Source organism: Suillus fuscotomentosus (genome assembly GCF_016647785.1).
Source record: "Suillus fuscotomentosus strain FC203 chromosome Unknown F5891scaffold_3, whole genome shotgun sequence".
NCBI classification, from domain to species: Eukaryota; Fungi; Basidiomycota; class Agaricomycetes; order Boletales; family Suillaceae; genus Suillus; species Suillus fuscotomentosus.
Genome location: NW_024539515.1, coordinates 364,098 through 388,637, shown reverse-complemented (window position 1 = coordinate 388,637; position 24,540 = coordinate 364,098). Strand labels below are relative to the sequence as shown.

General features: G+C 48.2%; 9 protein-coding genes across 9 annotated transcripts; 4 read left to right on the top strand and 5 right to left on the bottom strand.

Moving 5' to 3' along the window:
- Positions 1-991: 991 nt before the first annotated feature.
- Positions 992-3,223, bottom strand: F5891DRAFT_940226 (uncharacterized protein; the record flags this gene model as incomplete). The annotated part of the gene is made up of 13 exons (XM_041374270.1): positions 992-1,369; positions 1,417-1,466; positions 1,524-1,653; positions 1,707-1,756; positions 1,804-1,905; positions 1,964-1,984; positions 2,032-2,098; positions 2,148-2,204; positions 2,259-2,348; positions 2,403-2,487; positions 2,543-2,955; positions 3,013-3,114; positions 3,164-3,223. Coding segments are annotated over 13 exons (1,605 nt in total), but the record flags the coding sequence as incomplete, so codon positions are not given.
- An 808-nt stretch (positions 3,224-4,031) lies between these two features.
- On the top strand, positions 4,032-5,726 carry F5891DRAFT_350925 (uncharacterized protein). The gene is made up of 4 exons (XM_041371470.1): positions 4,032-4,401; positions 4,449-4,577; positions 4,632-5,027; positions 5,077-5,726. The coding sequence occupies exons 1-4, from the start codon at positions 4,144-4,146 to the stop codon at positions 5,554-5,556; spliced, it is 1,263 nt and encodes a 420-aa protein (XP_041232533.1). The 5' UTR covers positions 4,032-4,143; the 3' UTR covers positions 5,557-5,726.
- A 158-nt stretch (positions 5,727-5,884) lies between these two features.
- F5891DRAFT_1124906 (glycoside hydrolase family 16 protein) lies at positions 5,885-8,483 on the bottom strand (the record flags this gene model as incomplete). Its single annotated transcript, XM_041363929.1, has 13 exons — positions 5,885-5,978; positions 6,029-6,198; positions 6,246-6,356; positions 6,479-6,661; positions 6,712-6,762; positions 6,813-7,049; positions 7,106-7,176; positions 7,228-7,298; positions 7,454-7,566; positions 7,616-7,801; positions 7,858-7,948; positions 8,006-8,181; positions 8,361-8,483. The coding sequence occupies 13 exons, from the start codon at positions 8,481-8,483 to the stop codon at positions 5,885-5,887; spliced, it is 1,677 nt and encodes a 558-aa protein (XP_041232532.1).
- A 428-nt stretch (positions 8,484-8,911) lies between these two features.
- Positions 8,912-11,908, bottom strand: F5891DRAFT_999585 (uncharacterized protein). The gene is made up of 8 exons (XM_041378549.1): positions 11,799-11,908; positions 11,580-11,744; positions 11,486-11,524; positions 11,322-11,432; positions 11,194-11,265; positions 11,039-11,143; positions 10,832-10,987; positions 8,912-10,765 (listed from the first exon to the last, which is right to left on the bottom strand). Exons 2-8 carry the CDS (start codon positions 11,736-11,738, stop codon positions 9,059-9,061), a joined length of 2,349 nt encoding a protein of 782 aa, XP_041232531.1. The 5' UTR covers positions 11,739-11,744; positions 11,799-11,908; the 3' UTR covers positions 8,912-9,058.
- A 931-nt stretch (positions 11,909-12,839) lies between these two features.
- On the top strand, positions 12,840-14,470 carry F5891DRAFT_939941 (retinal short-chain dehydrogenase reductase; the record flags this gene model as incomplete). The annotated part of the gene is made up of 11 exons (XM_041374254.1): positions 12,840-12,930; positions 12,991-13,101; positions 13,149-13,250; positions 13,304-13,399; positions 13,452-13,528; positions 13,579-13,664; positions 13,716-13,800; positions 13,850-13,895; positions 13,945-14,014; positions 14,066-14,321; positions 14,375-14,470. The coding sequence occupies 11 exons, from the start codon at positions 12,840-12,842 to the stop codon at positions 14,468-14,470; spliced, it is 1,116 nt and encodes a 371-aa protein (XP_041232530.1).
- A 1,036-nt stretch (positions 14,471-15,506) lies between these two features.
- On the top strand, positions 15,507-17,714 carry F5891DRAFT_350681 (uncharacterized protein). The gene is made up of 6 exons (XM_041371469.1): positions 15,507-15,768; positions 15,823-15,969; positions 16,020-16,367; positions 16,432-16,509; positions 16,572-16,676; positions 16,739-17,714. Exons 1-6 carry the CDS (start codon positions 15,553-15,555, stop codon positions 17,291-17,293), a joined length of 1,449 nt encoding a protein of 482 aa, XP_041232529.1. The 5' UTR covers positions 15,507-15,552; the 3' UTR covers positions 17,294-17,714.
- Positions 17,715-17,725: 11 nt separating this feature from the next.
- On the bottom strand, positions 17,726-20,092 carry F5891DRAFT_350630 (uncharacterized protein). Its single transcript, XM_041371468.1, has 5 exons — positions 19,500-20,092; positions 19,352-19,449; positions 18,201-19,296; positions 18,045-18,139; positions 17,726-17,985 (listed from the first exon to the last, which is right to left on the bottom strand). Exons 1-5 carry the CDS (start codon positions 19,855-19,857, stop codon positions 17,935-17,937), a joined length of 1,698 nt encoding a protein of 565 aa, XP_041232528.1. The 5' UTR covers positions 19,858-20,092; the 3' UTR covers positions 17,726-17,934.
- Positions 20,093-20,670: 578 nt separating this feature from the next.
- Positions 20,671-22,384, bottom strand: F5891DRAFT_999567 (uncharacterized protein). Its single transcript, XM_041378548.1, has 2 exons — positions 22,065-22,384; positions 20,671-21,993 (listed from the first exon to the last, which is right to left on the bottom strand). Exons 1-2 carry the CDS (start codon positions 22,227-22,229, stop codon positions 20,968-20,970), a joined length of 1,191 nt encoding a protein of 396 aa, XP_041232527.1. The 5' UTR covers positions 22,230-22,384; the 3' UTR covers positions 20,671-20,967.
- A 389-nt stretch (positions 22,385-22,773) lies between these two features.
- F5891DRAFT_941019 (phosphatase 2C-like domain-containing protein) lies at positions 22,774-24,539 on the top strand (the record flags this gene model as incomplete). Its single annotated transcript, XM_041374313.1, has 4 exons — positions 22,774-23,494; positions 23,551-23,728; positions 23,779-23,907; positions 23,972-24,539. The coding sequence occupies 4 exons, from the start codon at positions 22,774-22,776 to the stop codon at positions 24,537-24,539; spliced, it is 1,596 nt and encodes a 531-aa protein (XP_041232526.1).
- Between the last annotated feature and the right edge of the window lies 1 nt (position 24,540).

The window sequence follows — 24,540 nt, the reverse complement described above, 5'->3', positions numbered from 1 at the left end:
TTAACGGTCCAGCTGAAATGCGCTGGGTCGAAGGACAGGGTTATGGGAAGTAGATAAGGGCTCAACGTGCTGCGTCGGACTGTTATAATGACATTGAGTAGAGCGGTGTGGCTGAATAGTTGGTCACATACATTGAGTAAATCAACGAGGCGAAGATTTCTAACTGCGCTTGTCTAAAAGAGAATGTTAGCACACGAACAGAATAAATGAATGCACGTGTATGTATACATCAGGCTGTACTTCTTGTGCAAGCAAGACAGTCGGGAGGATGCCGGGGTTGAATGAGGCGAGCAGCTGATGAGACTCGAAGGCCCATAGCTTGATGGTGTTGTCCCAAGAAGCGCTAGCAAGATGAGCACAATAGAATGAAAGTGCTAGACCAGAGATGTTGTCGGTTAGCCCTTCGAAGGGAGCTTCGACAGTCTCTAGCGTGGATGCATCAAAATCATAGATCGTCTTGGCTCTAGACCGGGGTTTGTGGTGGCCATAGCCCAACTCGACATCATCCTCGAAGTTAAAAGCGGCAGCCGAGACGATGGTCTTGTCCTCGACATGGGCACACGTGACATTGCCCAGCTAGTACATTTAGCTGTGATGAGATCCAATTTCTGGGTTCGGACATCCCATACTTCAAAACCAATGACCGTTTGCACCTGACTTGACTACGAGCTTCCTCGAGTCTTGCGAGAATTGAACCATGTCCACTGGCAAGCAATTTTGAACGAGTTTGCCGGAATGCGCAAGCGCGAGCTCGTATTACTGCTCTCCACCGACTTTTTATTGAAGTGCAAATTCCACACACAGGTGACGTTCATTGTAAGATCAGGCAGGGGACAAGCCGTCCAGTACTTCACATAATCATGATGTGTCTCGTAAATTATGGCACCTCAAGGACGGAGGGCGAATTTACTCAAGTAGCCACAAGTCACGGTAATCACTTGCCTAAAGATAGAGATCATTTAATCGATAAGCATAGAGAACAATGATGGACTCACCACCATGTCGTGTCATATCCGCTGCGCAAGCTGATGTATGACCACAATAGCGTCAGAACTGCGCTGCATTTCAAAAACTTCTTAACAGCCTTGATTCGCCTTGCCCATACCCATTTCTCGGCGCCGACTGCTATATAATGATTCCAATTCGGTCTACGAAGTAACCACCACCAAACCGTCGCAGGCCAAGGAAACGGATAAAATACTTTGTCTGTACCGTTCGTACGCGCCCAAGATTGGCAGTGTACGTGGACCGAGCGAGAGAGCTGTTCTTGTAGCTTGGCGTTATATGTATCTGTGGGAGTGGCTTTGATAGTGAGAGATGAGGCAGATCCGGTAAGGACCGGCTCTATGAGTTGGAGGATGTATGCAACCTTCCGACAAACTTAGTAAAAAGATCCAAAAATAAAGGTGTACCTACTTGCACTTCTGTAATGAACAACGCCGATATTCGCGTTCCAGTATTTGGTCCTGTGATTATTATCTCAGGCGACAGTTGATGACAGCATGCTTTCTCTCTGAACTCACCATTGATCAAGTAAAAGTTTGGTGTGTCTGGAATCGCAGTCCCGATGTATGCGGTAGGGCCACCATGCGCATCATAATAGCCTTGGACAGTAGCTCCATTCCAGCCACGAACGTGCATCGGGTACCGCTCCTGTTTCTGCAGTTGATATCCAATGGAATGTTGGATCATGTATAGCAACTCACGCCAATGAATCCGGTCGCGTATACAATGACATCAAATGGCAACATTTCACCTAAACTGATGTAAGGAAAGTGATCGTATCATTGACGGCCCACACACCAGTTTTCGTAATGATGCCATTCTCCACTATCTCGGCGATTCCGTCAAAGTTCAGTGTCACGTTAGAGCGATAGAGACTTTCCAGGAAACCATTGTCCGCGACTGTATGGAATGAAATGAGAAAGGGAATATCGTGCAAGTTTGACTACTGCCGACGAACCAGTCCGCTTGCAGCCTGGAGCTGTGGAACATGTGAGCACAAACAAGATTCTCTGATCAGACACGTACGGTGATCAGGTATCATATGAAAATGATATTTATCTGGTGTGTTATCAAGGATGTACTTCGTCATCGACTAAGTAGAAGCGTTAGATCACACACCCAGTCTCGCAACCCCGACTCACGTCACGTTGTTTCTGGAGAGTTTTATCACCCATGGGTAAGTGAAGGGGAGCAACGAACTGTAAGAAATGTCAACAAGCTAAAATTCTGTGATGCAGGAGGCCCGACCCGACCCAGAACATGATCCAAGCTCGATGCAGTCGCATCACCAGAGGGATGTTAGCAAAAATCCATTTCGCAGCGTCCGAGTACGGAACATGTGGCTTGGATGTTTTATTTAGTTGTCGAGTCATTGAACGTAGTATGAAGGCTCTTACTCGGGTGACGAACCAGGTCGGGGTGCGGATGAAGTTCACTACTTCAACAGATGGATCTGCAGATATAGATGGCACGAATTGTGCTCTTGTCATATGTCTAAACCACCACACAATGAATGCGCAGAAGTTATATAACTCACCCGGAAGAGGCATTTCCAATCACCGCAACACGCTTATTCTGCAAATCCATCGAGCCTGGCCACTGTGCAGAGTGAAATGAAGCTCCCTGAAACTTCCGAACTCCAGGGATCTCGTATGGGAGATTTGGGACCTCCAAAATACCAAGGGCGGATATTACGACATGGGCCACACTCGTCGTCTTCTTGCCTGAAAAGATATCTTCCGCGATGACGGTGTACTGTTGTTTGGCATCATCCCACTCCGCAGATAGCACCCTCGTGTTGAATTTAATGTGCGGATATAGATTATATTTCTTTGAGAGCTCAATCCAGTAGGCTTGAATCTCCGGTTGAAGGCCATGAGACTTGTTCCAATATGGGTAAAGGTCTGTTGATAAGCTGTACCAATGGATGTCAATATCCGACGAGCATCCCTAGAAAAATCTTCAAGGTGAGCGATGTGTTACAGTTTCAGTCGTTATAATATGTACAGGATATGTATTAGCCTGTGGAAAGAATGTCAGGAGAATGTTTGGTACATGACAAAAACGTACCCGCCACACTCCACCGACTTCAGACCCTTTCTCAAATATCTATCAAAATACTCAGCGAGCATACCACTCATTGCATGGATGCACCCACTGTGAAATTGTGAAATTTGAGTTTGGTTTTGAGAGCAATAGCTTGGGTCAACCCGGCAACACTGCGCGCGGTCCAAATGTTCAGTTGGTGTAGAATGAAATCAAAAGCGATACTTACCCGGCGCCAATGATGGCGACTCTCCGCTGGATCTCACCCATGGTAAAGAATGGCTATTCTCAAGACTGTGAATCCTCCTTTAATACTCTCTCACCTGGCACATTAGGCGATAACGGATGAGGTCATATGCCCTGTCAGGCCTTATCGCGTGAAATCCAGGAAATTCCTTATCCTAACTATAACTGTGAGATATCTCGGTGGTAACGGTTCACTGGTGTACCATAACGGTTAACTAACCTTGCATTTTAGTTACAGGATGGGCCGGGGAGGCCTCTCAGCCATCCGGACATGCCGCTTGTCATCTGGCCACCTGAGTTGATATTTTACAAGCTATCCAACAGTCAAGTCGAAGATGAGTACTAGTGGCCGGGCTTGCCCAGCGTCCTTACACAAGGCAGTTCATCATATGAGTCCATGTACTTCATCGAGGGTAAGATTCCAGCAACATTTGAGTAATGTTGCATAACACAGAAAGGTTTGTTTTGTTGTGGTGCCCCACCTGGCCCGGTGACGACCTCATCTATGAGATGATGGAAACCAGCTGTTGACCCATTCAATTGCCTGGTGCCAGAGCAGTGGAAGCCACTGTGGAAGTCGTACTGGAATCCGAAGCCCTTTGAAGACATCTTGTAGTTATCGATGCATTAATGATGTGCATTTTTAGGCGACTTTAAACCGTTAAATTACGACGCGACATGCAACAAAAGAAATCGGAGTACTGCAGTAAGCTAGTAGTTTGAGTCACGCACACGATTTGTTTGGCTAGGACTTCAGAAACAAATAAACATCCCCTTGTTAGTATTACTTAGCACTGTAGCTTCCAGTCACAAATAACATCCCTTTCAGCAGACCGTGTCAGTGTTATGGAACCAGATCAGAAAGCTGAGGCTTCAACGCAAGCTTCCTCAAGTGATGCGGACAAACAGCTGGCACAGCCGGTACCAGAAACCAAACCTGATCAAACCCCGCAACCGTCCGTCGACCGCTCAGAACTAATAGCAAGAGCTCGCACTTTCCTATCAACTCCCCATATCCGCTCGCAAGACGATACCTCCAAACATGCGTTCCTCGTCGAGAAGGGGCTTACACAAGACGAGATCTATTCACTACTCCGGGAAATCGTAAGTGATCAAGTTGGCGTGTATTCAAGTCACTCATGAGCACTTAGCCTCCACCAGTACCACCACGGACATATCCCCAGCCTCCTCCATCCAATCTCCCAAATATGCTTGTTGGAATTGCGCATATGTTGACATGGCTCGCCGGTAGCTCTGCATTCGTCCTATTCATCTACTACGTGAGTCCTCGCTCCATCGCTCCATATTAAAGCACGGCTGACGTTCGTTCGAAGCGGTTCTTACTACCGAGAATCTCCCAAACTTACCACGCTCGTCGTGCACTCCGTGCACACCAGTCCGGACTCCTGCTCCGTCTCAACGAATCCCTCGCCACATTCAAGGAGAAACAAGCGGAATGTTTTGTCAACCTACCAACACCCATTATATATAAAGAGGAGCCAGAGTGCGCAGACTGTCATTCGTTAGATGATATCCTCGCATGTCGCCGCAAGGCAGACATTGACGACGAGGATGCTAGTGACACCTCAAACGTCTCAATCTTACGCTCTGCTATTGAGGAACTGACTCATTCGAAGGAAAGTACCGAGGGAATAAGTACAGGGGACCTATTTGATCATCTAGAAGCCAAGCTTCCATGGTTGAAGGGAGAGCGAGGTGCTGCATGTCAGGTCCGTACTTTATCTGCCTTTGACGTCATAAACTTATCTGGCCATACAGAATGACCTCTGGCAGACACTCAATAAATCCCCTCTATTCACTTCCACCTCACCACAATCTTCTTCTTCCTCGTCTATCCCTGAGCATCCCTCTCACCTCCTCTGGTCATATGTTCCTCCGCCAATATCACTCCCTCCGCCCATGATCGTCGCCCTTGACACTTTACAAGCAGCGCTTCCCCGTAAAGCAGCAGCTCCTCCGCTCTCCAGAACTGAAACAGTACCTCTTCGCCCTGCACAACGAACCCTTCAAACACTCGCAGATTTCACCGGGTACATCGCCACCCAAACATATGCGTTCGGGACCCACATGCGCGGCATTAGCAGCTCGCTCACGACGAATAACACCGACGTGGACGAAATTCGTCGTGAGATACGCGCACTCAAAGGTCTCGTTCTCAACAGACGCTCATTCTTACCCGGCATAGGCATACCGCGCACTTCGAGCGAGCCATCAAAGCTCGCACTGGCAGGTGTATGAGTTGTCTTATTTATTGTACAGACAATATGCTGTTTCCATTGACATATATAGGTTTGCTACCCGAACGAATGATGATGCATCAGGTGGATTCAGTGGAATCGCATTGAGCAGGACGATTAGATGAACAAAAATAGTCATGGGCCAAGTAGGCCACATGCATGGAGGACGGTGGGCGAAAAGCGACATGCAAACAAGCTATGGGTGACTATGTGAGGATGGGAAAGGGGAATGTGTTAAAGTCAGATGCAGTTGTACCGATACAGCAAAGGGATAAAGAGAAGCAACGTCGCAGACGTGATGATAGGTCGACAATGACAGGCAAGAAAAGCTAGCACTGGTCTAAGAATGAGTTCTTGGGGAAAGGTTGTTTATAGTCATTCGTCCAAGTGGTAAGGTTTGGATTGGTATATGCCTCAATGTACCTGACAGATATGAGAATCCCCCCATTAAGTCGAATAAGCAGGAAACATACGTGTTAATATAATCTGCTGTTGGGAAATCTTTCGGGTCACACCCAATATTTCGTGCGTTTGATGGCTGATATACACGGATGTAGTCCACACGCATGTGCACAGGGAAGGGCAGGTGAGCCAAGTCGACAGTACCGAAATTAGTAGACATTCCCAAATTCATGATGATGTACTAGAAAAAGTGAGCTCGTGACTATTTTGAAATGCAAAAGGGCATACCATTGGTTCCTGCGGTATGGGCCGAGCGGAGATGTTGACAGTAGGATCCGGTCCCATGCCAGCAACGTTCAGGGTCCATGCAACTTCATTGTTGGCTATCCATGTTATGTACTGTGGAGCAATTAACTTATGATATTTTGATATTTTGGGAAATACCAACCGCGTTTTCGAAGCCAGGAACATACTGAAGTAAGATCAGTCAGCGAATGATCAATGTCATGTCACAAACGAACCTCGAAACCATATACCGAAAAGCACCCTGTCTCACCCTCATAGCAACCTTGATTCGTGGTTGTCACGCCGGAGGTAGCCTGCTGCTCCACTCCACCAATGTAGGTATTCAGAACTGTGGCCGACGGGTTTGGTATTATTTCATTACTGCTTGTGTTTAGCCAGATGTAACCAGCATTGAAAGGCTGAGGGATACGTGAGCTCTGCCTTCGGTCATAAGATATCGCACACATACAGCCCATTGTGCTGACTGGGAAACTTGACCTGTAAGAGGGTCACCCGTGATCTGAGGTTTGTCAGATCATTGGTTCGATTAATGCATAAACCGAACCATACCTGTGCCTCGAACATGTCGATCTCAGGAGCAGCGCGCCCGACAAATGTCCCATCTGAGTGCATAGGACCTGGGTGAGACTCGCCTTTGCAAGTGCATCGCGAGAGCCGCTGGCCAGGGAGGAAAGACAAGACCCCGCCTTCGGTTGGGTCTCCGCCTTGAGTAGCCGCGAGTGGAAGGCCGTTAAAGGTTTGATTTGGTGCGGTACCGACGTCACAGGCGTCGTAGGTATATGGCCACTGTGAACCATGGTCAAACCAATCAGTGAGAACAGAGAGAAGGATAAATGACGGACCATTCCTTCCAAGCTTGCACCATAGCCGGCTCGACCAAGATTTCCTAGTGTCCAGATAGCGGGCCATAATCCTGTGGTACACGTTGTTTATGCATGGTCATGATTATGACATGCTCTCTTACCAACTATGTTGTTCACACCAGGTAATGAGACGGACGCTTCGATGTATCCACCGGTGAAACAGAATTTGTTCCTGCATACAAATAAGACGGTTCACCAGATGCTGGCCAGATGAGCACTTGCCATGTGGATATCATGCCTATTAAGAACAGGTATGAGCAACTTGAGAATTGGACAAGGATTGAAGATTTTTAAAACAGCCTAGAAGCATCGTAGATTATCAAGTACTCACCGCCCTGATAGTTTAGGTTATGCGTTTCCTTTTGAGACAATGTTATTACAAGGTAGCCATCTTGTGTGGTGACCGCCTCGGGATCATACCACTCCAGGTTGTTCGTTTGCTGGGATGACCATTAGCATCTTAGCATGGGCAATGTTGAAGTAAGTTACCCAGTAATGTAAATTAGCCGCCTCCCAGTATGGATCATCGCCTGGCCAGAATGTTCTTCCTGGAGTATTGAACTCGTCAGAGAAGACGAGCTGTAAGTCCGGCCCACCATTCCAGGAGGGCTTGGTAAACACGTTACTGGGTGTTTCGGTATCGATTAGGCCCAAATTTCCAGGAATTTGTGGTATCTAACGAGCGAGATGCCATTAAATTACTGAAATTCGAAGACAATAAGAATACTTACTTGTCCACTTGCATTTATTCCTCCTAGGTTGAAGCCGCCTTGATTCGATAGCGCAGTCCCCGTGAAATAAGTTATTATTGGATATCCAGCGCTGCAAGCATCCAAGTTCAGTCGAATGCAAAACACTTGAATAACTGAGAACGCTCACAAAAGCGTGATTAATCCGATGCCCAGAACCAGCAGGCAACCGATATTTGCTAGACCGCGATCAGGACCCCAAGTGTTGTGATCCCTGACATTGGGATTGTGAAGGTCATCGTCGGGTTCCTTGCAATCATTATATAAATTCAAGCCCCATTCACGAGGATCCGGCGATAAATGAAACTGCAAATATTAATCATGCAGTCAGTCAACTTGGGCGCATATGGCTGATCCAGGAGAGCTCCACATACACGGTCTGATATTGTAGCCAACCTCGAACCTGCTCCAGCAGTGTACGGTGACTCTGTCTATAAACGTGCTCAAAGGCGATCATGGACCCCAGTGGGACGGACGGGGCTCACCGATATACTTGTAAAACTTTGTACTCTGTCTGACTGCGAAAGAGTGTGTCTATTACGAGGCAACAAGCTCGCCTTCGACTCTGGAGAAAGGGTGAGGTCTCCGCTGCCTGCTGAATACACCATGGTTGTTGGGAGTAGAAAGAACGTAGAAGGTGGCGTTACCACGCGCTTGAGCCTATAGTTACCTGTACTAGGTGCTGAGATTAACGGAGTACATCCAAAACTTTATTCTTCCATCACGAAACCGAAGAGGCAAGTAAAAGACCTTAAATTTACAAATGACTGTATCTATTACGGTCTTAAGTTGTTGCTGGGAAATCTCCTACTACTACTGAGGATCCTCTTAGCTGAACAAGAGCACAAAGGCAGAACCGAAAAATAAACAAAAGGACGCGACGTTTGAGGCAGACTTCATTTCCAAATTGGATATACACTTAATCTCCGAAAATAGACTTTCTGTTCTGAAACAAGGTTGCAGTTCACACACTTACCCGCACGTGACCAGCGTGTATGATCTGCATCATCGCTGCCAAATTTTGTCCTTCTCAATCATTCCACACGGTGCATATCATATTGATTGATTGAGTACACCCGACCTCATCCGCCCAAATACGATGTGCACAGGCCAATGTAAGATTACCAGCGCCAATGGAGGTCGCAAGATGATGTCTCAAAGTAATTAGGACCTTCGCCGTCATCTATGTATAGCGTGTCCACTGTATGTCCGTCTCCAATGACTCACCGCTCACACTCCTATATCCTCCGCCTCCGCGTGGCGACCTCAAGCCCTGTGAACGAACCGCGCGTGCAAAGTCATTCCGCACGACGGCATTCTCCATCGTTGTACCTGACTGCCTTCGCACGCCATCGAAGCTGTTATGCTCCACCACAGATGGTTTGCTATTCCCGAGCGAAGCCAAAGTATCTTTCCTTGAAGAGATGTCCAAGCCCATCGCCTGCATTACGCGCACGAGATCTAAGGACTCATTGGTGCTGGTACCGGGACTGATCGCGCCGCGCTCATGGAACGCCTTTTCGTCAGAAGCTCGCCACGGTCCGATGGGCTGCAGCATCTGGGCCGGCTTGAGTGACGGCATAGTAAGCCCGGGGGTGCTGATCGGCAGCTCTTTTGAAAGAAGTCGTTCTAAATGACGGATACGTTCACTTCTTTCTAGTAACTCAATTGCGCCTGGAGAAGGCGGCGTGCAAGGGTTCGAATGCCTATTCAGCGAAGAAGCGTGGTGGTGGATATGCGGCTTCAATTTCTGCGTAGTTATCGTGTTATACTTGTTCTTATTAAGGCGCTGGTGAGGAGGCATGTAGTTCTGGGGTGTAGCGTGATCTTCTGTCGCCCGTGCTGCTGGGGGCAAGTAACTCTGGTGTGCAATATAATCATCTTCCGTCCGTGCTGCTGGAAGCACGTAACTCTGGCGTAAAGTGTGGTCTTGCGTCCGCGCGCCCGGGGGTGTGTAACTCTGGCGTATAGTGTGATCTTCTTCCATCCACGCCGTTGGGGACTTGCGTGTAGGGTTAGGAGATGTCCTCATTGGAGGCGTCGACGGGGCTGGCAGTTTGACCCGAGGAGAGTCTCCCTCCATGATCTTCTCCGCCTGACTCACTGGGTGTGCAGTCTCTGCTACGAGTACCTTGATAGAATCTGGCCCTTCAGCTTGACATTTCCTAAGAGGATTATGCTTCGTCGCCGAGGGGCTACTTGTCTCCATCGCCTTGCGAAACAGCTCCGTGAGCAACATCTCCGCGTTACTAGAACGTCGCCCGATAGAAGCAGTCGCCAGATCCATAGCCTTCGTAGCACCAGCACGCTCTTCGCTCTGTAGAAGCATAGCGATGTGTTGTTCTTGGACAGGAGCTCGTTTGGGCGTTGCAAATCTCATAGGAGGCAAAGTCGAAGCCTGGATTTCGGCTGCGGGAGCGTTCCAGTTGGTGTCTCCACTTTCTCGTTGGTAGTTGCGCGTTCTCTCTTGTAGTGTCGCTGGAACCATATGCCGATTCGTCTGGAACGACGGGGCACGTTTCACAGATGGATTCGACAGCGCAGAATCGACCAACCAAACCGGCTGCCGAGAATCATACGCAGAATGAAATCCGGAGGTCCCTTTCGGATCGACCAATGCAGAAATGGGACTGGGATCCTTGTGGGGGGATAGAGAAGGATCAGGTCCCGGGGTCCGCAAGGATCCTCGACTTTGTTGCTGCGATTCTTCTTGATTTTTCCGAGAACGTTTACTCCTGTGCCTGCGGTGACGACGATGCCTTCGCTTGCTTGGCGGGTCCTCCTCGATCAAATCATGTTCGGCTGTCAAGGCAAGTTCCTGACGTGTGGTGCGCTGCCGCAGTGGGGAAACAAGGATCTGAGAGGCTAGGTCTGGATATCGTGCGGCTAACTATATTTGTGATTTTTATTGTGAAACCCCGCGGATGGAGACATAAACAATAAGATAACGACTTACGTTTGTGGCGTCCGCATATGTAACAGCAACAGGCACCTCTGTGCCTTCGGACTTGATAGGAGTAGTTGTATAGGTCCTGTCGGTATTCTCCATGCTGTGTTCAGTGGCGGATTCAAGGATGGAACGAATATTATTTGTAGATGCTACATCGGGTATCTGAAGTTCGATTGGCGAATGTTAGAAAAACCGGCAACTAGGAACACTCACGATAATGCTGTTCTTGCAAGGAGACAAACTAGACAGCGATTCTGATGCTTCAAATGAGTCGGGAATGATTGCAGATGAAATTGAGTCTAGGGAATTATTGGCCGGCTGAAGTCAATGTTAGCGTCGTAGGCACCAATTAGTTCAATGTTACGGACGTGTTCGACAGGCACAAATTCCTCTTTGGGTATGACAGATAATTGTCTTTCGATTAATGGCGGAGTAATATTCTGCAAAGATTAGACTTTGTAAGATAAGATGAGGATGAACGGCCACAGTTACTTACCGGTACCCCTGGTGCGCCGGAGCCTGTGGAGACGACAGTTTCATTTCCCGGTGTACACGGAGGTCTGTGTAGTACAGGTTCCGGAACATAAAAGTCTTGGTTGCATTTTGTCTGTAAGCATGTGGCGTGAAAGTAGTCCCGCAAAGACCGTGAGTAAAACTAACCTCTTGGCGGGTGACTGATGGGCAATCAAAGCCGAGTGTCTAAAATAGTAAAATGTCCAATTCCGAGGACTTCAGATATTCTGGAAACTCATACCTCTATGCTAGTGGCTCCGGTCTTATCAAACTCAACATGAAGATGTGGTAACTCAGGGTAAGATGTAGAAAAGGCACTCACGGCATCCACCGCGCTGGACGTGTTAAGCTGAACATGGTCTGGCATAGGCACAATAACATTAGTCTTGTCTTCATGCATGATCGCCTTGTGGAGATCCTAATTAAGTCATCTCAAAGTCAAAGCATCAAAATATCTGACCTTGTTCCTAGACGCAGTCGCATCGGCCCTCTGTTGCAGATTCTCAGGACCCGATAAAGGTACATGTCAAAGCAGCGAGCGACTCACGGAAGTTGCTTTAACATGACCCGGAGTAATCTCGCCAATGGAGGCTGCGCTGACAGCAGTCACGGTTGCGCACGGAGCATGAGCGGTATTTGCGACCTTAGTCGCTGACTTTTCTGAAGAGCCGATGGGAGCAGTAGCCGGAGGGCGACTTGCTTCAACCCCCATCTGTTGTGCGAGTTATAAATATAGTTAATATCGTTCCGACTGGATGAGGAAACACGACAGGATTCTGGGAGCGCGAACGTACTGTGTCCCTGGATGAAGACGCCCTCGATGCTAGTTATCAAATTTAATGGCTGGCGGGCACCTGTCTAATGAATGACTGAAAACGCAGGGATGGAGGTAAAGAGAAGAGATGTTCAAGTTGACGATGACTCGACTGACTGCAAAGTAGGCCAAACAGAATAGTATACCAAACGTTAATACGACTCCAATGAGCTCCAATGGTATGCAAGTGGATACATGATGGAACGCGTGAAGACACATGGGGACTCGGATGACTTGCAAAAGCTTCTGGAGTCTGCATGGGGTAGTACCATTAGAACCATAGAGCCTGTCTGAAATCATATCGCGTCTTTCATTAGATTAATATTCTCTTCAAATAAACTCGAACTTCTATTCACCTTAAGCTTCAACCGTCGTCCTTCATCTCGTTTCAAACTTTTGCAACCATGGCTGTGGCCCGCAACAGTGAATCAGTGATGGGCTGATGCAATGAGCAATAAATGGTCTCACGGCCGGTGCTAAGGCTGAAACGACGCACAACCCTCTCACTGCCCATCAGACGGAGTCTCATTCAACGTTCTCTCTCCTGTTATCGGCTGTGCCGTACAGCCGCTAGCCTGTCTTCTTATTCTATCTTTTTACCGTATCATCGAGTTTCTCAGCCGCCCACTGCACCCACTATAATCTGGTGTCATCGTCAAGACATATTTCATTCCGGCCGACTTAAATATGAGTGCATCATCCAGCTATGATCCTGCGCCAATCTATGACAGCGTAGATATCGACATGGTTGTCAAAGTCCTGTCGCAGACAGCTTTCAGTTCGTGCACTTGTCATCCGTATCCCCGTGATTAGATGTTGATGTATTGTCTATCCACAGGTCCCTTCTTTACGTGTTTCATACCCATATTCTATATTTTTCAAGGTTACGAGTTCGTAAATCCAGTCGTGCTCATTCCATCCATATATTGCGCAGCTGTTTCTGCTTTCTGTGCGTCCTCAGAAATACGAGCGCTTCTGATACTAACATACAGGCAGGGCTCTTGAAGTGGATCTCACAGCTGTATCGTAATCAAGGGAGCTTTTTCTTTAAACCTAAACCCTTAGATTGGAGCGAACAGATTGTGGTCATCACTGGAGGTATGACCCTTATTAGTTGCATCGAGCGCTTCCATGACTTAAGACGAATATAGGCGCTTCGGGAGTAGGAGAACTATTAGCAAACACTCTCGCTGTCCGTAACGTCACGGTGGTTGTACTTGATATCAAACCGATAGTAACTGAAAACTGTGCGCCACCCTCTCCTATATTTTTTCTATTCAATGCAAATTTTGTTACTAGACAACATCGTTTATTACCAATGTGACATTTCGAAGTGGGAGGAGGTCGAGGCCGTTTCGAAGAAGATCATTGATGAGGTATATTGTCTTGTGTCTTTTGTTGACATATGTTCAAGTTTGCATCATAGATCGGGCAACCTACTATGCTTGTCAACAACGCTGGCGTTGTGCAAGGGAAACTCATCATCGATCTCAAACCAGAGGACGTATACCAGTATGTCATTTTATATTTTTTCGAGTGCTGAAGCTTAGTTGTAACACGAAGGACATTTGGTGTGAATACCCTGGCCCATTTCTGGACCTTGAAGGCGTTCTTACCGGGAATGATCAAAAACAAAACTGGTCATATTGTAAGTCTCTTCATGTGTCAGGGTGAAATGTTATGAATTGCCACCCCAGGTGACGATGTCGTCTGTCATGGGCCTCGTTGGCTGTGTCCGGATGGGTAAGCTTCAAGAAGCTTCATCCAATACTACTCTGACATATACTTGTAGCCGATTATAGTGCATCAAAGGCAGCTCTGATGATCATCAATGAGTCTCTGCGTTACGAGCTCGACAAAGTGTACGTATATGAATTACATATGATACTGTGCCATGCTCATCTCGCTCTTAGGTATGATGCGCCGGGGATTCGTACCACCATCGTTTGTCCAGGACACATTTTAACCCCCCTGTTCTCCACTGTCCGACTGCCATCCAACCCCTTCTTCCAGTTCTTTGTACCATCCATCGCGCCAGTGACAGTAGTAAAGGCGATCATCACTGCACTTGATGCACAGCAGTCCCAAACTATTTTTCTGCCGTTTTACACGAATTTGTCACCGGTGGTTAGGATGATACCCAGTTACCTTAGGGATCTTTGCCAGAAGGTTTGTTATCTTATCGTGTATGAGGATTGATTGACTGATTGACGACGAACCAGTTCTCCGGAGCTGATTATTCTATGAGGGATTTTACGAAGGTGACAGCACGCAGGTCGGATGAGGCAGATCTTCCCGTTGTTAACGGCAAAGACTGAGGGCACTGTACCGACACTGTTATTATCGCTGCAGCAATATACTGGGCACAGCCGGATTATCAGTTCCTGTGATCTGTCAAAGTTCTAGTATTGGGTTTGCAGCTTTGGCTGTGCAGTGGTAATATCACTGGCATTTCCCTGATAGGTTATGTCTGATCAAGGCCTTGAATATCGAAGCTCAACTGAACAAGTAGTAGAAGACTACTTGTATGTGCCACCCGGCTGTGTATTTTGTGGGTCCCTGGATGTTATGTTCTTACAGGAATATCATAATTGCCCTGTTGTGGAATAAGAGGCCCGCCGCCTCTATTGTACAGACTGCAGAAATGTCCAGCCGTCGAAACAGGCTGAGCAAAGGCGACTCCGACGCACATGCTGATATCACTACAGGAACGTCCGATTTCCGATAGACTGTCAGATGCTAAGATAAGTATCCTAGACCAGAGCATGCTGCAGCTTTTACGACGCGTGAATCCACCAAGGCAAGTTCCGAGTATGCGGACCAACCGAAAAAGCCACAGGACTGCAGATCCATAATTGTTCACAAAGGGTGCGGTGTGCATCGAGTTGAGTGGCGTGTAGAAATGTGGACTTCCACAGTTACAACAAAGGTGTAAGAAACTCCGCTGGGCCACAGCAAAGCGTTCTGGGTCCTGATACTTAAAGGTCTAGCTAAACGCGTCAGGACAGTAAGAATACTCCAATACGCGTCATACCGATATTCTTGCTTGGACCTTATAACGCGCCACCATACAAACGATAGACTCACCTACACTTATGGGCAACTTTATAGCGCTCGCACTCACCATCATACAGTCGATGCTGGCTGTCCCAGAGTCAATGTTAGATGTATTCTCATACGACGCGCTCAAGGAGAGAAGATGGAATAAGGCGTGGGAACGTGTGCTACACGCGCTCGCGAACTTCGATGAGCCGTATTTGGACGCAGCCTACTCCCCTGACATCAAACCAGTCAACAATGACACTGAATGCACAAGCAAAGTAAGTCGAAGCTCCATGGTCAGCTATATACTAGTCTGATTAATGCATTGCTTCAGGATGCCTCCATCACACAAACCTGCATGCCAGATTCACAATCGGACCACCAGGAATTCACAGCGGTCTCGGCGCCGCATGTGAATTTCAACACTTCCGGCGTTCAGAACCAGAATGCAAGCACATTGTCAGATGCCAGCTGCGCCTCTGCCTCACCTTCGGATGCAGACGAGCGCCTTACCTCTCTCTCTTCACCAGAAACCTCAACCACCTTTCAGCCACTTTCCCGCACAAATGACATGGTACGTTACACACTTTGTCACGTTGTCCTGGTTTGTTGAAAACATAATTTCAAGACTGGTGGCCCAGAAGCTAAACCCATCGAATCCGTTCCCGAGCAACTGTTTGTGGACTCCCACATCGTTCTCGAAGAAGATTTAGAGACCGTAGGTTCTCACTCTTCCGTGTGCTCCTACTCCATCTGTGAAGAGGACAGAGAATATGTGAGTGTTCTCCCTCTCTTTCTTTACTCATTCCAATGTCTCGCTTTCAGGACACCCTCCTCGACTTGCGCCTGGATGGTCGCAACATCGTGCTTGACTCATTGTATCCTGACATCGCACCCCATATAGTTATCACTCCCCCTGTCTCTTGTGCAGACGACTTTTACACACCGTATCAAAACCGGGTTGATCCTCAGTGGCCATGTTTTCTCAACGTGCCCCGTTTATCCCCTCACATGTACTACCATCATCGTCCTCTACCATCATCCCACGATGAATCAGCTGGCTGTAATTCAAACGAATTCCGTTCACAGTCCGTAGCCCCATCAGACGACTTTGGTATCATTCGGCCGAAAATCCCCCTTCGCGTGTTCAGTCGCAAGAAACTTAATCTCGCTGTAAGCCGGCTAGTGTCATTTATGTCACTTTGACACTCATCTCATCTCCTTTACTCTCTATTAGGTCCAAGCTTCTTCAATTGAAAGACTTGTATTCCGCAAAATAGTGGACGGAATATTCCGACACCGCCGTAAAGCTGTGGTGAGCCGCCTTATAAATCCCTCATTCGAACCAATCAGCTGAATGCTTGCCTTCCCTCTCAGGCATTCGAAGCATCCCTCTCGGCGTCCGCGGTTTGCACGCGATTCAATGAATCAGTGGCCTCATCACTGTTGGAACGGCCCTTCGTGTGGACAGATCTTGCTCAGGTACGAAGTTGCAGATTGTCGGGCATGAACTTCTACGCCGGCTGACACCAAAACTTCTCCAGCCTATCCTACTTGCCTCCAGAAATTTCTCAGGCGTCTCTATCATAGAGTCTGACTGTGCCTTTAGAGCACCTCATATCATTATCATTGCGGCGGAGCCGCTTGACCCGTGGATCTCATGGGGCAACAGGGTCGATGACCAAGATTACGACTACCTCACGGTATATCCCAAGGGCAGTTCGACACCTCCGATCAATTCCATTTCCCTCGCCACCGTCTCCGCCCCTGGTCCGCACCATCAAGACGACCCTGATAGCAGTGGCTTACCTTCTGACCACTCGCGGGAGTGTCATCTGATCACCATACCTCCGTCCCTTGACGAATACGGGTGTTTTCTCACACCACACGAGAAGGGACGCACAGCTTCTACCGATCACCCGCATTTTACCCCAGACGTCAATGACCTTGCAGATTCAGAAAAAATGACTTTTGGTCTTTCTATCATTCGGTGCGAGACGCCCACGCCAGATTCCGACGACGAGGACGAAGACGATCTTCCCCCGTTTGATGATTGGTACCTGTCTGTTATCGAACGTTCTAAATCTATTGGCGCTTAGCGTGAACCGGCTTCTTTCGTTCATCGTATATACTTCCCGACATATGTTGGTACCTGCCCCACATGCAGTAACATCACATATATATACCCGCAATACTTCTTTGTATTTTTATATTCTCATCTTTTTCACACTCATTATCATCGACCATATTGAAATTATTGTTGGTTGCCTTAAAGGCAACTACGTCCCAAGACATGACCGAGGCACCCTCGTCGCGCGGTAACAATACAAGATGCTACATACTACAGAATATTCCTGAAAAGTATGCGTGTGGTTTGATGTACATAAAGAACATTGGGATAGTAAATGCCCGAAATAAAATAACAACTAGATGACGATGAGTGAGACATAGACATGCTGACATACGCTACAACACGCAAAATGGGGGTTTTAAACCAAAAAGAACCTGCAACATGGGATGCCCATAATGATATAGAAACGGGGGTATCATTCGTTGTAAACGCTAAACGAAAAGCGGGGCTTGCGGAAATATGGGTTTTGTAAAGTACTTCTAAGTTCTTTGGGTGTCACCCAAGGGATTGAATGTGCGAAATGCAGGCGGCACCGGGCGTTGCCTGGATCATTTTGGTGGTGTTGATGTGATTGCTAGCGCGAACGAATATGGCGATCGGAGATGGAATTTAACAAGCCTTCAGTAAGGCTCGGGCACGATTGGCGTGTGCTTTAGAAACCTACCCAAGAACAGAGTTCATCACATCGAAGCGCATAATTAAGGAACTGATATACGCACTAGTAGATTAGCCGTTTTATAGGTCGAGCTATACATGTGGTTGATACCATTTTGTTCCAAGACCCGTGAAAAGCGGTTCACTAAGCCATGTTTATCTATGTGGAACAGAAGCACAGGTGTCAATGCCTTCCAGAAGACAATAAATGAATGGCGTACCAAGCCCGAATCTACGCAGATCTATCTGCAAACATTTAAGGGCACCACCTGATGAAAGCGTGTCCTCGTCGTCCTCGGAGTCTGAATCTGTACTCGAACTCTGTGCATCAAGAGCATCAAGTTCGCCAGCGCAAATCATCATGTGCCGCTCATTCGGAGGAAATAGGGCGGCAAGAAGAGAAACGTCAGTTGTTAATGAGGTGCCTTCTTGTGTACGGGTGAAGCTGAAAAATGGAACCATGCCACGTATGGTGTCATCTACAGGCTTCTTGATGGTGGCCGATGGATCCATATGGTGGAAAGTGGGATTACGATGTGATGCTGGCTTTGGTTCAAGTGGAGAGAGTGGTGCAAGTGGTGCAACGATGTGTTTTGCAGAGGGTTTGAAAGGTCCTGTTTGAGAAGGGACAGAAATAGATAGATCTGGGAAGGACCGGGAAGCAGCGGAAGACTGCAGTGAAATGGATGACAGGTTACCGAGAGGAGAGTGAGAAAAGTAACCTTCTTCCTCATCGTCGCTCGAAGAAAAAAATGAATCTGATGAATCTGAATATCGTTTTCGACTTGACAACGATAGCGGAACTCCGTCGGTAGGGCGGGCGTTGCGAGACTGTGACTTGCGTGACCGTGAGGGGTGTTCCTTGACGGGGATCAACTCGGGGAACGCTACGAGCTTTACGATCTTGAGTCCCCACGTGTCAACACTGTCATCAGAAAGGCCGACACAGGCAAGGTTAGGAGTCAACACGCGCACTTCCCCCGAGGTTGGGGAGTGGGATTTGTGACGTGATGGAGGTTTATGATGAGTCGGACTGCTTGTTGGTGAGTCGTTAGGTGATGTCGTGAGATTTATGCACTGCAAACTAATGGCAGCAGCAGAAACGGGGTCGAGACTATTCCTTGTGCGGGTCAGAATTGCGCCGGATTCTACAGTGATATCCTGGGCTACGTCGGAGATGGAAGAGTCGTCGGGGGAGACTGGGGAGAGCAATGGGGAGACTACTCTAGAAGTGAGTAGTTCCGGGTCAGAAGAATAGAGATCGAATCCCGTTGATCCGAGCAAAGACATGACCTCCTGGAGTCTTGACTCCTTTACCTGATTGTTACAATTTAGAAAGCCTAGGTGCTGGATAATTTGATATATGACGTACAAATATGAAGTCGCTCAAGTAAGAGGACTGGTACAGGATAGAGATTCCAGCTGCAGCTAACGGTGCGGAGAGCTCATGTATACGAGCTCCGGAGCTGTCTAAACATTGGTGAATTGATGAATTTGCTCATAGGGGTTGTACAGCATACCGAGTTGATCAGAATGAGAGTCAATCTGAAGAACATTCCACTTTTCGTAGGATATTTCGAGGTGGTCTTGGGGCAATACAGAGTGAGGACGCTTTGAACCGGATCCAGAGCCAGAGCGAGATCGTTGCCTTTGCCTGTCTCGTCTAGCGACGGGTTCGAAATCTGCTAGCATGTGAGATTCTGCGAAAAGACTAAGTTCGATCTCATTGCAGGTGACATTGATGAAAGTGGGGTTTGGCTGGAGGATCTGCCTTAGGACGGGATGTGATAGTTGGGGTAGACGAGAACGAGGGATGTGTACTAGGGAGAGGGATACGGGGAGAAGGGATACTGTGACATTGGAGGAAGGTTCTGCCATGATGGAAGAGCAGAAGAAGGAAGGGCTTCGGGAGGGAATAGAAATATATAGATGAAGGGGGAGTCACGCGAAGAAGGCGTGTGTAGTGAAACAAGGTTCAAATTTCAAAGACCTATCCAGCGATTACCCAATTCATGGTGCTTAGGCTTGGTACGGACCGATCATAGCGACCTCCCCAGTGATCACGACTGTGATGTAGCTGACCGCGAGTTTTATGTTCTGCCTTCACCTTATCTTTACGTCCCCCTACTAGTAGCCTTAGCGCGCTCAAGTGAGCTCGGCACCATGATATGACTCGGAGTACATGTCACATCTGCACATTCGTCGGAGTCACTTGTTGCACATGCGTCGGAGTAACAGTGGAGACTCCACTCGCGGAACATTCTCGTTCTGCAGGACATAAATTTCAGTTTTCATTTTGATGGGCGCTTGGCTGTGACTCTTGGATCCAATCGGGATCTAATTGAACTTACTCAACACAGTCCATTTAGCTTTGGTCGCATCAATAAAATGGACAGCCGTGTCCGACGTTACTCGACGTTTATGCCCAGACCTTTCCACGCTTATTGTCTGAGACTGCCACTGCACATGTCGCGATGTCGGGTTGCAGCCGCTGCGGCAAAGATCTGAGCCGCGTAGACTAATCCATCATGATCTGTTATTAAGTATGAGCTAAAAAGGGTCGTCCCTAGTGTAATCACCTTGGCTTTCCCCGGACTCACCTGACTTGGGAATCGGCGTTTCATTTCGGGACTAGTTCATGCGACGCAGTGCCCATCCGAGCTTTCCCTGGAGGAGAACTGGATCAACTAATTCTGCTTCAGTCAACCCATTCTCATCATTACCATATATATAGTTACACGTTCGCCGTTCCACACAGGTCAAGTCAAAATAGCAAGAAGACGAGAACATCACTCTGCGGTCTTGAATCCTGATTAATAGCGGTACACGTGTACATGAAATCGTCCATCAACTACCGGGAATGTAAAACTACATGGAGCATCACTGCGGACCGTGTACTCCTCGAATGTATGTCGAAACAACAGCAATAGAAATAATTTAAACCCATCCAACTTGTGCAATCATCAACCGAATCTAGTCAGCTAGAATTCACCTCGTTAGCACAGGCCGCTGCAAACGTCTACAGCGAGGTTGCGGAGAACCCTTTGGGCTTCCTTTCTTCGTGGGAGTCAGTGGATGGGGATACCGTGAACGTGTGGGAGCATGAACGGATAACAGGGATCGTCGACGCAGCAGGTAACGAGGGGACGTCTGGGTGGAAATTTTGGTCGTCTTAGCTTTCAAGCCACGTTTGAGTTCTCGGCTGGAATTTAGTGTTTGTGGAATAACATGCGACGACTCCAAGGTACCACCTCCCTGAGATGGTGGCGAAACGCGACTAGGGGTGACAGGAGATCGTATGACAGTAGAAAGCGACGTGGCAAGTGGTGAAAACTGAGACGAAAGCCCTAGCTGGGAATAAGATATTTCTTCTGGCACAAAAGCCAACGAGTCTGTGTCCATTTGTGAAGCGGGTATCGAGCTGGTGTCTTCGATATGCCAGGACACCGGTCCAGCAGGTGTCATCACTAACTCCGACTCTTGTGATCCCCCCTGAGACGGCTCTTCTGACGGCGACCCAAACAGGGGGGAAGTTAGCGGAGTTGTAGAAAATCTTCTCGGCGGCGTGCGATGGGTTTTAAGGGCACAACGGGGTGTACGGAACGGTAATTGGCTTCCATATACAGGTTTGCTCAAGTCTGCGCGTCCCATAGCGCGCTTTGAAGCGGGCGCAGGGTTAAATTCAAGTGGCTCAGTGGCTTTTCGCACAAGAGACTCGGGCTTGCTGCTTGCTGTGCCAGCATTAGTGGCTTCGCGTCCGAATTGAGGGCGTGAGGAATGCGATGGCCCTTCTTCTTCTTCTTCCCAGTCTCCTCTGGTACGTTTCAGCGATCTTGCACTAGGCTGAGTCTGGCGTGGTACTCGCGGAACAGGCGCGATGGGTGGCAAAGTACTTTCATACGCAAAATCTCGTACTTTAATGCCGAGTGACTGGAGTGTTTCTACGGTGGGTTGTTGAGAGGGCGGTCTTAGAACTTGAGGCTGCACATCGCTTGGGGCCGTGAAGTTTGGTGGCTTGAGGGATGACATAACAGGACACACTTAAGGACTGATTGCTCGCGTCATCGGACATGTCTTTCACTTACATTCGTTACTTGGGACGGAAGATCAAGCTCAGGATCATCATCATCATCACTGACGATCGCGAAATCGAATGTCTTCGTCGTCGATAAGAAATCTCCCTCCTGTTCTTCTGTTCCCACAGCTATCGATGGTTGCAAGATTGCATCATTGTTGCCCGAACTAGTCATCCGAAAGAGCTGTTATAACAAAGAGATATGAAAGCTTGAATGAGACTTAATGGCTGGATGTAATGAATAACAAAGGACCTTTGAAAGAAATAGCTATGGCACAGCAGCACGTCGTGGTAGCAGTACAAGTTGGTGTTGTACAGCGCTGACAGCAGCATGGGAAGACAGATCATTTTAATCTCCGACGTTGAGGTCTACACACGTACACGTGATCGGGCGCGCGTTAAGCCCGAATTTGGCAAGCGTCGGTCATGACATTGTTCGGCGCAACGTCAAGCAGAAGGAAATACCTCGTTTGTAAGTAAAACTTGTCGTCATTTTTCACACATTCGCTCTGCTTCTTACAACCATATTACGTAGTTTCTGGAACCTTTCGGGCTGTAGCAGCACAGCCAACTCCGGACTTGTGCTGGCGGTAGACTCTCCACCCTTTTCAACGTGTGTGGCACTGCGGGCGCTGTGTATCTCGTGGATCACGCTCATTGTTTCCAGTTGAGATCATTTATTAACGCATACCACCGGTCAACTTCCAGGACTCTTGGGCATGCTTCGAAGGGCTTGGAAACCATTGGCTGCCACCACCGTTCTTATTGGCACACCAAGTTACCTCTACTATACTTTCACCAAGCAGCAGACATTTGACCTTGCAGTCAAAGTTCGCGGCGCGGACGGGATGCCACTTATGGCCAACCGCACATTCTCCATGTTATCACAAAACGCTGTTAAAGATCGTCTGATAGAAAATGCGTCGTCTGACAGCTTTTCCAGACCTGATAGCACAGTATGGCGATATGCCACGGCATCTGTTGCCGCCAATGACCCCCTAGAAGATGCACATGCAGACGCTATAATTGCCCGCGATCCATCTGACCCATCTGCACCAGGTGACTGGCTGTTCTTCACCGTTATGGATGGCCATGGGGGCCCCCATACATCTCGCCTTCTTTCCAAGACCCTCATCAGCGCCGTGGTCCTGGAATTATCTTCCCTGATTCACTCTACAGACGTCCCGAAATCCGGACTTCTGGAAAAATTAAAGTTGATATTTCGCACGTCTGCACCTAAATCTCGCGAAGACCCTCAAAACCCAGAGAGAATCTCCCTTGCCATACGAAATGCTTTCACCAAGTTAGATCAGGAACTCATCAATGCACCCCTTTCGGTTCTCGCCGCAAACTTGGATGCTGAATCAATAAAGAAAAACATCCTCCCCGATCTTAGCAAACATCCGCTGGCACTGCAGACGATGCTTCCTGCTGTATCTGGTACGGCACAATTTCTACCTGTCTTTTTCAAATATGACGTGCCGTTCTATCTTCAGGCAGCTGTGCGCTGATGGCCGTTTTCGACACCACCCATCGGCATCTATACGTGGCTTGCTCAGGGGATAGTCGTGCTGTTGCCGGCATTTGGGAAGAAAATGAGCAAGGTCAGGGGTCGTGGCGTGTTGAGGTTCTTAGCGAAGACCAGACCGGTCGCAACCCGAGTGAATTGAAAAGGTTCATTACCACAGTTAATTTCCGGTACAACTTCTTACAATCGACTTTAGGATTCAATCTGAACATCCTCCTGATGAGGCGGGTAGTGTTATTCGAGCGGGTCGCATACTTGGTGGGCTTGAACCCAGCCGTGCGTTCGGAGATGCCCGATACAAGTGGCCCCGTGAGGTGCAAGATGTGTACGTGATTTTAGATTTGATTATGGCAAAGTCAATACAAACCATTGCTGACTCTGATATTCAGACTAAACCGTGCCTTTCTTGTGGGCAACGATCAACCATTGCGCTCACCCCCTTCATCATTCAAGACTCCGCCATACGTTACTGCCACCCCAGTCGTAACCCACCGTGACTTTGACTTCGGCAGTGTTGCACGGCCGTCGCGGTCACCTACATCCCGTTTCGTGGTACTGGCAACTGACGGACTGTGGGATAAGCTTAGCTCAGAGGATGTCGTAGCCCTTGTCGGCGGACATCTAAAAGGTCTCAAAGGAGTGGTTTCCAAAACAGCCCTTCCAGAACTCGTACCAACAGTGTCAGGGGCACCAACTGTGGAAGGCAAGGAGAAGAAACGAAATAATAGTAGTGGCTCCTGGTCATTTGAAGATGAGAACGTCAGCTCGCATCTAATCCGGAACGCATTTGGTGGGGGCGACACCGAGAGTTTGAGGAAGTTGATGAGCATACCTGCTCCGATTGCCAGGAGCTATCGAGATGATACCACCGTGACTGTTATCTGGTGGGAAGATGGACAAGAAGGCAATGCCAAGACTGTGGCGTTCTCTTCTGATAATATAAAAGCAAAGCTGTAGT

What these genes read in the sequence shown, in the direction of transcription:
- F5891DRAFT_999585 (XM_041378549.1), bottom strand. Translation starts at nt 11,738, where the DNA reads ATGCATGAAGACAAGACTAATGTTATTGTGCCTATGCCAGACCATGTT. An exon ending in CCGGAGCCACTAGCATAGAG is followed by an intron (nt 11,525 to 11,579) that starts GTATGAGTTTCC and finishes TTACTATTTTAG; the next exon opens with ACACTCGGCTTTGATTGCCC. An exon ending in CATCAGTCACCCGCCAAGAG is followed by an intron (nt 11,433 to 11,485) that starts GTTAGTTTTACT and finishes ACATGCTTACAG; the next exon opens with ACAAAATGCAACCAAGACTT.
- F5891DRAFT_350630 (XM_041371468.1), bottom strand. Translation starts at nt 19,857, where the DNA reads ATGGCAGAACCTTCCTCCAATGTCACAGTATCCCTTCTCCCCGTATCC. An exon ending in ACTTGAGCGACTTCATATTT is followed by an intron (nt 19,297 to 19,351) that starts GTACGTCATATA and finishes TGTAACAATCAG; the next exon opens with GTAAAGGAGTCAAGACTCCA. An exon ending in ATAAAACGGCTAATCTACTA is followed by an intron (nt 17,986 to 18,044) that starts GTGCGTATATCA and finishes GTTCTTGGGTAG; the next exon opens with GTTTCTAAAGCACACGCCAA.
- F5891DRAFT_350681 (XM_041371469.1), top strand. Translation starts at nt 15,553, where the DNA reads ATGCCAGATTCACAATCGGACCACCAGGAATTCACAGCGGTCTCGGCG. An exon ending in GTGAAGAGGACAGAGAATAT is followed by an intron (nt 15,970 to 16,019) that starts GTGAGTGTTCTC and finishes TCTCGCTTTCAG; the next exon opens with GACACCCTCCTCGACTTGCG. An exon ending in TGTGGACAGATCTTGCTCAG is followed by an intron (nt 16,677 to 16,738) that starts GTACGAAGTTGC and finishes AAACTTCTCCAG; the next exon opens with CCTATCCTACTTGCCTCCAG.
- F5891DRAFT_999567 (XM_041378548.1), bottom strand. Translation starts at nt 22,229, where the DNA reads ATGACTAGTTCGGGCAACAATGATGCAATCTTGCAACCATCGATAGCT. An exon ending in TTCCGTCCCAAGTAACGAAT is followed by an intron (nt 21,994 to 22,064) that starts GTAAGTGAAAGA and finishes TCATCCCTCAAG; the next exon opens with CCACCAAACTTCACGGCCCC.
- F5891DRAFT_350925 (XM_041371470.1), top strand. Translation starts at nt 4,144, where the DNA reads ATGGAACCAGATCAGAAAGCTGAGGCTTCAACGCAAGCTTCCTCAAGT. An exon ending in ATTCACTACTCCGGGAAATC is followed by an intron (nt 4,402 to 4,448) that starts GTAAGTGATCAA and finishes ATGAGCACTTAG; the next exon opens with CCTCCACCAGTACCACCACG. An exon ending in TCGTCCTATTCATCTACTAC is followed by an intron (nt 4,578 to 4,631) that starts GTGAGTCCTCGC and finishes GTTCGTTCGAAG; the next exon opens with CGGTTCTTACTACCGAGAAT.